The sequence below is a fragment of the Nansenia antarctica genome, assembly GCF_963989245.1.
Source record: "Nansenia antarctica genome assembly, chromosome: 4".
Classification (NCBI taxonomy): domain Eukaryota; kingdom Metazoa; phylum Chordata; class Actinopteri; order Argentiniformes; family Microstomatidae; genus Nansenia; species Nansenia antarctica.
Window position 1 is genome coordinate 55,796,176 of NC_137689.1, and position 13,845 is coordinate 55,810,020.

The window sequence follows — 13,845 nt, forward strand, 5'->3', positions numbered from 1 at the left end:
ATGGCTGTGGCACGGCGGATAAAAACTTTGTTGACTGTCAACATTTTTGTTTTTGTGGGGCTTATACTGTTCTCGCTTTACTGCAGAATTCAGGATCGCTCAGAAGAACTGATGAAAGGCGGTAGGAGCACTGAGCAAATATATAACCGCAGAAATGGCAAAGTTAGTAACTTGGTTGACAAACAAGCTATTCTTCAGAGACTGGAGTATCTTGAAGGCGTGATATACCATCAATTAAACGGTAAATTCATTCATCATTTAATCCGTATCAGGTCAGGATTAGTTGTATTTACATTTATAACTGGGATCATAAGCATAAGAGGTCAACCAAAATGTTAGGGAATATAATGGGATTGAAAGGATAGTATTAAAGCTGACAAATAAATACTGCTGTAAATACTGAAATAGTCTCATAATATTGTATTTAAGGTCATGAACAAACAAACAAACAAAAACCTATTATCATATAAATGTATTTCCAATTTCAGTAACTTATGAACACATTTAAAGTACATTCATGCACCGTTTCAGAGAATTTGCCACATCTCAGCTTTCCTTAAACTCCTGGCATTTACCTAACCTGGCCCACTTCCATCTCATCCATATTCATAGACCTGGCAACATCACATTCGGCACATGTGTCTATTCTACTATCTACTCAATCATTCACAAATAACTCAGACAAAGGGCTTTATTTTTCTGCTAAAATCTTATTATGGGGTGGTGGTAGCCTAGACGTTAGAGAGGCTGACTATTAGTCATTTTAAGGTCGCTGGCTCGATCCCTGCCTCAGGAGGGAGCTGCATGTGCCCATGAGCAAGGACCCCTAATTGCTCCAGGGGTGCCGACTATGGCTGACCCTGTGCCTAGAGCAAAAAATAACATTTTCCAACAGTTAATTGCAAGGCACATAAAACATTCTTTCTTCTTTTCTTATTAGAGCCTCAAGCTTGCTGCAAGATAGTTAAACCAGTTTATTCAAATAATAATGGTTTGAACACTTTCCAAAAGTTTTGTCCATGTCAATCGGACATACTCACTGTATGGAATGCATAATCAGTGCAGATATTTGTTTAGTTAGAAACCAGGTGCTGTTATGTGACTTTCAGACAGCATAATATCTCATTATTCTCACATTATAGTTATACTATCTTGTTCCCTTCTTGTGCATTCCTCTCCATCAACACTGAGAATAACTAAAGAATAATAATAAGCCTCAGCATATTTCTATCTGTCAGATTTTAGGCAGATTCTGAGGATTTTCTGTATAATTATTTAATCCAATACCATCACATTGTTTACAGACAGGTGCAGTCGACCCTCCAATGCATGTCAATGTTCTTTACATCTTTGTAATTATTTTGGAGGACAATGTTGGACAGGTTAAGTATGTGCAAAAGCTTACATTTTTATTCATAGTGGCACATTAGACAGTGAAACTAATTCTAATTAGTGAGGAACTACTGGTGTGTCTTTAATTCTTCTATGGATATGCCTTGGTTTGGCCTTCCCCAGGTCTGGCAAAGCCTCTTGGGCCTGTAGAAGGACCATTGGGCCAACGACATGGTAGGGCCCCTGCAACCCTGAAAGACCATGTTCACGATCCAGACTGGGACAAGTACGAAGAGTATGGCTACAACGCACAGCTGAGTGACCAAATATCTCTGGATAGATCCATTCCTGACTACAGGCCAAAGAAGTAGGTGTCAGAGCCTGTTCGCAGCAGTTATTAACACACATCACATTTAAATCAAATGATATACAGTTTATTTTAGGCCTGGCTTGGAAAAATCATGCAAATGCTTAATTTCTGATGGAGCAGGATGTTTCAAATAACTCCACACTTTACTTTACTGTGTGCTTATTACTGTGCAATAACGTAACTAGCAAATATATTGCTATGATTACAATTTCTTTTTAACCACATTTTTCCACAGGTGCAACTTTATGAGCTACCCAGCTGAACTCCCACAGATCACAGTGGTGTTCATCTTTGTGAACGAGGCCTTGTCTGTGATCCTACGGTCAGTCCACAGCCTGGTCAACCACACACCTGCGTACCTCCTCAAAGAGATCATCCTGGTTGACGACAACAGCGACAGTAGTAAGACAAAGGCGTTGATGTTATTGTGTTATACTGTAAAATGCATAATGCAGTTAGTATGACTGGGTTTACTTGTCATTGTGGCAAAGCACTTTCTTTCTAATCTCACCCATCATGACGACCTTATTTCAGCAGAGCCAGAGCTATTTTTACACTAACTTTGTAAATAGTGGCAGGTTGTTTACTCCTGCTGGGAGCTTAGTAATTGATTTTCTTATCAGGGGAAGAGATCTTGAGCACTCACATTAATCAAACAGGCACTATTTACAGGAGAACATGTATGTGTGTGTGTGTGTGTGTGTTCCTGGGGCTGGTGGGGTTTTTTGGGGGGGGGGCTGTTAGAGAAAGGAGAGAGAGAGAGAGAGAGAGAGAGAGAGAGAGAGAGAGAGAGAGAGAGAGAGAGAGAGAGAGAGAGAGAGAGAGAGAGAGAGAGAGAGAGAGAGAGAGAGAGCAGAGCAGAGTAAAACCTAAACTTTGCTGATTTTAAAATGTGTATGGCAGTAGATCTAAAGGTGAACCTGGACCAGTATATGAACAAGCAGTATCCAGGCCTGGTGAAGATCGTGAGGAACAACAGACGAGAGGGGCTTATACGGGCCAGGATCCTGGGTTGGAAAGCTGCCACTGCACCAGTTGTTGGCTTCTTCGACGCACATGTTGAGTTCAACACAGCGTGGTGAGGCAGAAATTCCATTTCTCCAGATTGACACTTCATTTAAAAAGGCTCACATATTGGGCACCATTTAAACATGAAAGTGCACTGCTGTCGTCACACCATAACACTCTCAATATTCATGGTGGATTTATTTATGACCCCCCCATCATTTCTCTCTCCATCTGATCCCTCGATTAAATAATATCTCAACAACTCTCCCTCCATTTCTAAGTCTAGAAGGGATTAGAAATCACGTGAACTGTTTGTTTCACCAATTACCACATTTTTCTATTTGGATTCAAGAAACCAGATATATTCTTTCTTTGCCTTGTTTCATCCATCATATTCAATCAAATATGCACATTCCACAAAATTCTTTTTTAGGTTAATATGTTTCGGGGCGGCGGTAGCCTAGAGGTTAGAGAGGCTGGCTAGCAATCGGAAGGTAACTGGTTCGATCCCCGCCTCAGGAGGGAGTTGCAAGGCACCTCTAATTGCTCCAGGGACGCCGACTATGGTCATGTTCTCACATGAAAGTCTGAATCGAGACCCGGAGCAAGTGGATGAGTTTGACATTGACATTGACATTGTTGCATAAATTATTTCTCTGATTTGCGTTCTTACAGCCCTTCATGTAAACAAAGTAACATACGCAATCGAAGCAACAGACGTGGTAGTTGAATTTTTTTTAATTGCCCATTCGTCCCTCTCTTATCCAGATCAACACGCCTGCACTGTTGTTTTCCTATGGACTGCCTCGAGCAGCGTTCTCACCAAAAGCAAAGTGAAGCAAAGTGATGGAAAACAAAGTGTTTCTAACCAGAGCGAAACCACCCTTTTCAAGCGGAGCATCCGACGGGTATTTGCTCCGGGAGTTACTTCGAATGTGCGTTCTCACCGCTCCAAACGACGCAGAGCAAAGCGAACTTTATCCTAAACTCTGTTTCAAGTGAAGCAAATGTTCTAGTGAGAACACCCCCTAAGGCTGACCCTGTGCCTAGAGCAAAAAATACCAAATTCCAACAATTGACTGACAAGTTGATTGCATGGCAAATAAAAACATTCAATTAATTCCCTCATCATACCTCCTCAAGTATACCAAGCTGTTTGTGAGACTGAATTCATTAATGCAAGAGCCACAGATAGTGTTTGTGCATTTATCAGTCAAGGCCTTCATATTTGCATATCAGAGGAATTTCTTTTCCACAGCAATCGAAAGATAAGTGGCTATAGTCGTTGCACTATCCATCTTCTCCCAGCACCACTTTGGACACAGCAATTTATTCAGTCAAGGTGACACTCTCTCTCAGAGGTTATCCCTGTTTGTTTGAAATTAGATTGCAGGTGTGTAGACTCCTACACTGCACTCCAATTACAAATGTTAGGACCACAACAGGACAGGATAACTTTGATTCAATGCCATCAGAAAAAAAGTACCACATTGAAAATGGAGAAACCCCCCGAGAAAGCACTCATGACCCCCTTAGTGTATGGCTTTTGCTATATCTTAAATGTATTTTTTAATTTGTTTTTTAACTATATATAGCAGTGTGAAATGGGGTTATCAATTAATCATGAAAGAAGAATAGATGTCCAGTGTAAGGATAGATGGAACCTCCCTCGACATGCAATAAGTAATAAGGATGATTTTATGATGATAACTTGAAAACTGTGTTTGGATGTATTTTCATGTCCACAGATGTATGTTCATACTACCACAGATCTATTTTTGCCATGAAACATCATCAGGATATGATTTAATATTTATAAAACGTGAATTTATGAAATTGGGACCATGTTTCCTCCATCGACAGGGTAGAGCCAATCTTGACCAGAATTGCGGAAGACCGAACACGTATAATTCTCCCGGCGATCGACAACATCAAGTATAACACCTTTGAGGTTCAGCAGTATGCCAACTCTGCCCATGGCTACAGCTGGGGCCTCTGGTGCATGTACATCACCCCCCCTCAGGCTTGGCTGGACAAAGGAGATGAGAGCGCCCCCATCAGGTAACGGAAAGGGACGATAAAAAACACTGATGTTCCAATGTGCTTTTGTATAAAAGATACATACAATTAATAATAATAATAATAATAATAATAGTAATAATAATATTACTAGTGCTATTACTAGTAACAAATAATTAAATACAAATGATTGTATTTATACAGCACCTTTCTAGATACCCAAAGTGCTCACATTGTAAGGGGGAGAACTCACCAAGCAACCAACTTAGAAAACAAGATCACTTATGTTGTCTTTGTGTGCCACCATTGGTTGTATTCAGGACTCCTGCAATGATTGGTTGCTCCTTTGTGGTGAACAGAGAATACTTTGGGGAGATTGGACTCCTAGACCCCGGCATGGAGGTTTACGGAGGAGAGAACATTGAATTGGGCATGCGGGTAAGTTTATAATGTGTAGCCTACTAGAGGTCATGCTTATTCTAAGGGTATGAGGTGTTTGCCCCTATTTGGCATTCCAGAGACCTTGGTAGGAAGGTACTTGGGACAATTCTTAGGATGAAGTTGATTTCAACAAGGTAAAATCCCTTCTTTTGGCAAACCTTTGGCATATCATTACAGTAATATTACTAGGCAACTCGGAACCCAGACACACAATTCAAAATGACCCAGTAATGCTGGGTAAAGTCCTCTATTAGCCTCAGCTATGCAAATGGTTTATTGAACAAGCAAATCATTATGTAATTTGTACTAAGAGTTTTTAAGTGCTTGGAAGTGATGCATGATGTTCAATTAACCTGCTTCACAGTAAAAAGAATGTGGGTGTGATTTAATGGAATATCAATGCAAAAGCAGCTATTGATTTTTGCCCCTCGTTCATTTGAGAGATTGAAATGAATAAGACCGAAAAGCTGCTATTATTTATTGTTGAATATGGGAATATATTGAAAATAACATAATTTGTCCACTGTTTTTACTTTTATGTTCTCTCACTGCATGTTGTAAATATTGTATCAACTGAGATCAATATACAGTAGTATCATTAGGCTCTGTACATACAGTGAAACAAACTATTTGGCATGGAAAGTTGTCCAGTTGCACCACCTGGTATCCTACTGACTCACAAGAAGGTTTCCTTGGAGTGTCCAGAATGCTTGGTGTCTATCATTAACATCATTATCATCAACAATCATTTTAAAACTAATAAGGTATCACTTTAGGACCTTTTTCTTTTTCTCTTCTTACTTTGATGTGTGCCTGCAACCATTTGTTTTGGACTACAGTATATCACAGAATTTGCACCATTTGGTTGAATTGGTTTATGGGTACGGTTTTGTAGAGAGTAAAAGATTGTCTGTTGTGACTTTGGTGAGGAAGTTACGGCCCAGTGTGAGAACTGAAACTGATCCAGGACTCAGCAGTCAGCTACCAGCATCCCACTGGCAAACAGGCTGTTGACTTTCCATGTTTCTCACTTCATTGCCTTAGACATGATCGCAGTGACGTGACTGCAGAGTACAAGAAACTAGAGGGCACATAAGAGATGGATGGATGGTAAAAAGTGAGAGAAGGTGAGGCAGAGGGACACAAGGGAACAGAGAGAAATAGATGCAGACAGTTGGCCAGATTTGCAAAGCATTCACACCAGTACAAAATGTGAACCCTATTACTCAGAGAAAAATCAAGATAAAAACATGAAACTTCTGCTAAATACACTTTAGGATTGAATTCCCTTGATATTACTTTCTGTTCTCCATTGTATATTTCATTCCCTCTTGAACAGGGTGTTGAAATGGGCAGGGAAAGAAAGAGGATACACAGAGAGAGGGCCAGCACAACAACTCAAATCCAGTGAGAGACAGTTGATTGTAGAGCTGCTGAGTTATTGTCAACCATACACAACTATTGTAAGCCCCTACTCCACAAAATTGGAATACGAACAAATGGTAACTATCTGTGCTTGCAACACTTGGAGTATTGAGTGGCACATCGCTCTAAGAGATCACTGGCAACACCACCAACACACTATAATCATGCACGCAATGATTTGTCTGTTTAGTCTGAAAAGTGGCCAACCAATTCAACAACATGGCAATTGTAGATTGTCGGCAATTGCTTCAACAGCATTTGCCCCCAAAAAATGGAACGTCAAATAGTGGTTCATTTTCAACACACATTGAAACAATGTTCTTCTTTCTTTGAAATATTGCTCATCTATTGGCTGTGTTTGTCTTTTTGCTGAACATGACCCCCCCCCTTCCTTTTCTCTAGCATTGTGACTGCTTGTGGCACTTATCCTTATAGAACGTTTTTCCTGCGATGATTGTGATGATAGTCTCCACTCTGGATAAGCGTCCTTGGGTTTTATGAAAGGCGCTATACAAATCCAAGTTATTATTATTATTAAAGGGGTAATCTGGGATTGGTAAAAAAAAATTAGTCGTTGATTATTGAAAAATATAACTTATACATGCTTCACAAACATAGTTCACTTATCCTACCTCATCAGAACCCCCCAAATAAGCCTGTTCTGCGTAAACAATCTAATTGTAAAACTATATTCTTTAACTCATGGAGTCCTGAATTGAATGTGAGTTCTTACATTTCTTCAGCCCCATTCCTCAGTTGATTACCAAAAAAGTGGTCGGGAGAACTCTTTGTTATTGTTTGAATCCAAGATTGCCACAATAAATGAAATAATCCATAATTGTGAAAGTATTTTTCACTCTACAGTGAATTGTCCCCTACTATTATTCAGGTATGGCAGTGCGGGGGGAGTATGGAGGTGCTGCCATGTGCACGTGTGGCACACATCGAACGCACAAAGAAACCCTACAACAACGACATTGATTACTATACCAAGCGCAATGCATTGAGGGCAGCAGAGGTGTGGATGGATGACTACAAATCCCATGTTTACATGGCCTGGAATATCCCCATCAATGTGAGTGCAGTGTAGTTCCCATAGGAGAACAATCAACTGGCCTATTGTGTTGTAATACCTTATATGATATGATTTGGCCATCATAATGTTACAGTACATAAAGTTACAGTACATTTTCCAGTGCAGCGTTATGGAAGTTTGCTTGTAGACATACTGTAGACATGGATCCTGTCTTAATGTTAATTTGTGGGTTTACAACATGAGCTGCCTATTGTAGATTACAGACCAGTATTATTGTATGAGGACATGTTCTGGATTATTTTCTGCCTCCAGAACCCTGGAGTTGATTTTGGGGATGTTTCAGAGAGAATAGCTTTAAGGAAGAGATTGCAATGTCACAGTTTCGAGTGGTACCTGGAGCATGTGTATCCAGAAATGCGTGGCTACAACAACACCATCACTTATGGAGAGGTAAACATGACTTTTTTAGGCATTAGATGAGACATAATTTGCATAGATTTGCATATATACAGCAAATTCAATTGGTCCTACAGTAATATATTATATTAATATACAGTATTGTTTGTGACAATGTCTTTCAGGTGCGAAACAGTAAAGCCAGTGGTTATTGCTTGGACCAAGGATCTGAGGATGACGACAGAGCAATTCTCTACCCGTGCCACGGCATGACTTCTCAGGTCAAGAGATGACTTTAACTGACTCTGTTTTTGCTTTGTTTTGAGCTTCAGGATTTACAGTAGAAGCAGACAGGAATAGCCTTTTATCTTCATCTTTTAGTTTTTCTTTGCTCATTTTTAATCCTCACATACACCTCACTCTTCATTCCATATTGACCTGTGCAGTATCATTACAAACCCTACATGTTAGAATACTCTGCTGAACTATGAATACAGGTCACTTTACTGGGGAACTGCTATACAGCTACTGCTGTAAACATCTGGATTTCAGTGAAGCACATGTTTTCCTTTCTCCACTTGAAATAAATCACAGGTACAAATACTGTGACATATGTGGAGAAAATGCTGTGGATGTGGAAAGGAAAAACAGCCATTCATACTGCTACATGGCATCCTATTTTGTCATACCTTTTAATCATCTGAATGACATCCTCTGGTTCTATCTTACACACGCTATGAAAACATCTACACACACACACACACACACACACACACACACACACACACGCGCACACACACACCACTGATGATTTCAGCCTGTTTTCATCCATATCATCCAATATGTCAATATCCATATCAGCCAATATGTCATCCATTGCTATGCTTTTGAATTTTGCCTGCTACAGTAACCATGGTTCACTTTACTTGATTTTGTCTATCTCTTATCTAGAGTAATCCTGTTACGTAATTAGTTTGATAGTTCTTGTCACACTTAACTTGATCACTCACCATCACTGGGAGTGGTGAAAACAAGTGATTCAAATGATTTGCCTGTCCTAACAGTCTAAATCTTACACCATGATAGTGCCTGGTACAGAGGTCAAACACAATGCCAGCAGCAGGATTTGGAGTAGGTGGGATTCTGTATTGCTTTCTTTGAGTCAGATACACCAAAGCATGGCGCTTCTCCATTGACCAGACCGGGACGGTACAGGACGGCACGCATTTGTATCTTATCCGTACCGCATGGGCGAGCAGTCATAATAAGCTATAAATGCGGCGCATGCCCAAGCCCTTTAATATAAAAAAAATAATTTCAATGTTTGTCTCTCAGTGTGTTTGATCATTTTGGTTAACACCTCGCTCCACTGGAGCGCACACTGGGTTCAATGTCATAGCGGGACCAAGTAATTTGATTGGACAAGAGGCATTCCATCCATCAGATTTCCAGAGCAAATTTACAAACTCAGCCAGTGACAGCTATTATGATGCAATAGGCCTATTATGATGTCATCAATAATTAAAAAGAACATCATAGCTGTTGCATTCTAAAAAACAGGTCATTTCAGAGCATCGCCTCTTGAGAACTATCGCCTCTTGCTTTTACAGTATAGAAAGTTGACTTTATGAGAAGACTCACATAACGTGATCAGATGAATCAAACCCAAAGTGACCCAAATGCCCCCCAAGAGCATGAAGGTCTGAAGGAAGACAATGAGAACAAGGGAAAGAAGAAAACAAATGCATTTTTTGCATTTTTTAAGCTGGCTGCCCTCCTCACTTGCTGTGGAGGATGTTTTGGAAAGAGAAAGGAAAGACGACACTCCGACTCAACTGATATGCCTAACGCAAATGATAACCACAGCAGACCTACCTCTGGACCAAACCACAGCAGACCTACCTCTGGACGAAACCACAGCAGACCTACCTCTGGACGAAACCACAGCAGACCTACCTCTGGACGAAAGACAAAAGGTCACTCACCAGACCCAAGAGACCCTGACAACAAGCAAATGACAACTGGTAAAGAAAAAGAAAGCAAGGGCAGTGGTCAAGTCATACCTGAAAGGTCTAAAGGCAGCCGACCTTCTTCAGCTCAACAGACTCTGGAAAAAGGCTGTGAGCTGACCACAACACAAGACCCTACCCTGCATTCACCTACGACTCAAAGCTCTTGTAGCTCACGTTCGCGGACCTCCCTGAGAAGCATTAAAGGCCGTCAGGAGCTACAGTGGACTGGCAGCTGCCAGGTGTCCCTACCTCATCTCTGTCAGAGGAGGAGAAAGGCAGCCGACCTTCTTCAGCTCAACAGACTCAACAGAAAAAAGGCTGTGAGCTGCTGACCACAACACAAGACCCTACCCTGCATCCACCTACTACGACTCAAAGCTCTTGTAGCTCACGTTCGCGGACCTCCCTGAGAAGCATTAAAGACCATCAGGATGCTACAGTGGACTGGCAGCTGCCAGGTGTCCCTACCTTATCTCTGTCAGAGGAGGAGAAAGGGAGGAGACCAGTGAGCGGAAGATCAGCAAGCAGCTCTGACCGTGAACAGGAGACTAAAGAGGAAAAGAGCACACCAGACAACAATGGTTCTGGCAAGGATGATGACTGCAGACATGACAGCCCTACCAGCATATGTCTGAACGCAACCACTGGTGACCACATATACGGACTGAACGCAACCACTGGTGACCACATATACGGACTGAACGCAACCACTGGTGACCACATACGGACTGAACGCAACCACTGGTGACCACATATACGGACTGAACGCAACCACTGGTGACCACATATCCGGACTGAACGCAACCACTGGTGACCACATATCCGGACTGAACGCAACCACTGGTGACCACAGCTGTTCCAGAGGAGTGACACCAGAGTGTCAGCAGTTTGTTACCGAGATCCTGGAGGAAATGTTGAAGGAAGACGAAGACGAAGATAACCTTCTTTATGATTGAGAATGTGTTGATCTCTCATACCTCAAATGTCATCATAACCATTAAATATATTCATGCATTCATCTTCAAAGTATTTTTGTGTTCATTTGAATGTCGGGGGGGGGGAAATGCGACATTACTGTAACTAGGTCAAAACGCGCGACTATCATGCACAAATCAGCCTAATGTTAGATAGATAACTTAACATTAAATATGTCTACCATCTTTTTAATATTGCCTTTAAATGACTAAATAACTCAATTATGATTATATAATGATTGAAGCACTTTGAGCTGGAATGTTTGCAGGAAAAGCGCTATACAAATAAAAAGTTATTATTATTATTATTATTATTATTATTATTATTATTATTATAACTCAGTAATTTGACAAATTACATATTGTGTAATACAGTAGTTTTTAATTGCCTAAACGGATAATGATTATGTGTATATTTGGCTAGTAGGTAACATGTACAGTTATGTGAAAAACACAGGACACCCCATGAAAACCATTGTCTTTGTCAACATATTTAAACATGGACATTTGATCTTCATTTCAACAATATTGAGAGATGGAGGTAATATAACTAAACAAATAAAACTCAAAATATATCTTTTAAAAATGTAATTACAAATAGAAATACAATTTTCTTTTTTAGGACACCCCCACATTTATTACTACTTAAAATGAAAATTAAAAATTAGAATAAAGTGATCAGGTGCAAATGATTAGAACATTGTTAGAGATCATTTTGGAGGAGCCTTTCTTATTTAAATTTAGACATTTAGTTTAGTTTGCTCTTGATGGTTGAAGTGAGTGGTTTCACCATGCAAGATCATTGAATAGCTATATTTTGGCAGTGTATGAACAACACCTGACATTGAACTATGATTTGCAGCTCGCCCGTTACACTTCCAAGGGGCTGCTGCAGCTTGGTCCTCTGGGATCCACCACATTCCTTCCTGACACCAAATGTCTGGTTGACGAGGGACGAGGACGCACACCATGTCTCAAGAAGTGTGAGGATATCTTGCGGTTGTCACAAAGGCTTTGGGACTTCACTCAGGTATAAATCTTTCACTGTACATCAAGGTTTGGGAGTAAAAAAAGTAATCTTATCAAAGCTGCTAATAAGCAACAACAATAACAGCCGTTTCTTCTTCCCTGTCTAGAATGGCCCAATAATCAACAGAGATACCGGTCGTTGTTTGGAGGTGGAGATGTCTAAAGAGGCCAACTTTGGCTTGCGGCTGGTGGTCCAGAGATGTTCTGCCCAGAGGTGGACGATCAGGAACTGGATTAACCCTCCACGCCACTGAGGGCAGGCTGATGAGGCCGTCAGACCAAGGAGACCAACTGATGTCTACAGGAGGACATGCAACACTTGTACTTGGAATGGGGTTCCTTTGGATTACAGGAGAGTGTCTGCTCCTCGAGGAATTCGAGGAACAACAAGGAATTTCAATAACATTTCAGCTCAAGAAGCATCTTGACTACATGAAAATTAGACAGACTTTGTATGTACCATATCCAATTTGTTGTATTTATTATTTTATTATTATTTATTTTTTACTGTATATCTATGTATATAAAGGTTACCTAAAATGAGGAGGGTAGCCACCTGAGATACAATACAGAGGCCGCACACAAAGGGCAAATATTAGAACGTTGCTCCTTGCTTTTTCTGTCATACCAGCAAAACAAATCCATGAAAAAATCTGTTCATTTTTCAGTGTGTTTTTTTCTTCTTCAAATCCCTGAATTGAATGATGTGCCTTCAACTATATCTTAACCATTAATGCATTATTCACAACTATAGAAAATACTACTGTAAATCCAGCACGTTTGGTGTTCCCATTATGAGACAATTTGTATTCATATCAATAAGATTGTCAAGAAGAAATTGAAGGCATTTGTTGTGTATACACATTCATCAAGATTGTGACAGTACACACGGTATGGTGTAAACATTGTATTGCTGCTTAAAGGTCCTAATAATGTGAGGGGTATGATGTATTTTTGTCTACAGTATGTCTTGATGTGTGTGGGTGTAAAAGTGGTGGCTGAAATGGAAAGGGTGATTTTGAGTGACAGGCGATTGACAGAGAGCTCAATCTAACAGAGTGCTGTTGTAATTGCTTTTAGCACTTGAGTTTGATGGAGAGGTGCTGAGATTGGAGATGGCCCTTAATGGTGGCAGAGTAGGGCATGTCCTTGCACTTGCCACAGTCACCTTAAGCTATTTTGACTTTAAAAACAGTCCATATTAATTCTGAGAAATGAAAATTACTCACACACATGCACATGCAATCATACAAAATGCATGCATGTGAACATAATGTCATTTGTGACATTGAATGTGGATGTCATGATGCTCATAGTGAACCTACTAAACAATTCGTAATTATTTCAACTGTCTTGAATTCATTGTCATCACACCATTTTTACATAATCATATATTACATTATCAAATAATGACAATGTGGCAGGGTCAAGAAAACACTGAATCAGCTATGTGTCTCTGCAACACTTGGAATCTGAGAATACAATATTTGAATGAAAAATGCGCGAGGATCATGAGATACAGAGTGTGATAGCTGTGCTTGCTTTAATCTTGCAAAGACAAATGGAGGCTGCCTCTGACCGAAGACTTATTGCTGGTTCCGTACTGGGACATAGGCTGTTAGGCTGTAATAAGCGATCCCTCACCATGCTACTGTATATGCTGGATGATCCCTCTGCAATAAAGCAGAGGGTTTGGCTGTGAGGGAGAGGATAAGTAGGCAGCATGCCGAATGGACCTCCATATCCCTCTCAGCAGGGGAAAGGCAAAAATAAAACTGACAGAGCTACTGTACTGTGATATTT

General features: G+C 40.4%; 1 protein-coding gene across 1 annotated transcript; it reads left to right on the top strand.

The window, feature by feature from the left end:
* LOC308154926 (polypeptide N-acetylgalactosaminyltransferase 9-like) lies at positions 1-12,296 on the top strand (the record flags this gene model as incomplete). Its single annotated transcript, XM_080528145.1, has 11 exons — positions 1-241; positions 1,516-1,699; positions 1,938-2,104; positions 2,606-2,780; positions 4,574-4,771; positions 5,050-5,167; positions 7,485-7,670; positions 7,944-8,081; positions 8,213-8,308; positions 11,876-12,043; positions 12,150-12,296. 11 exons carry the CDS (start codon positions 1-3, stop codon positions 12,294-12,296), a joined length of 1,818 nt encoding a protein of 605 aa, XP_080384271.1.
* Positions 12,297-13,845: the final 1,549 nt, after the last annotated feature.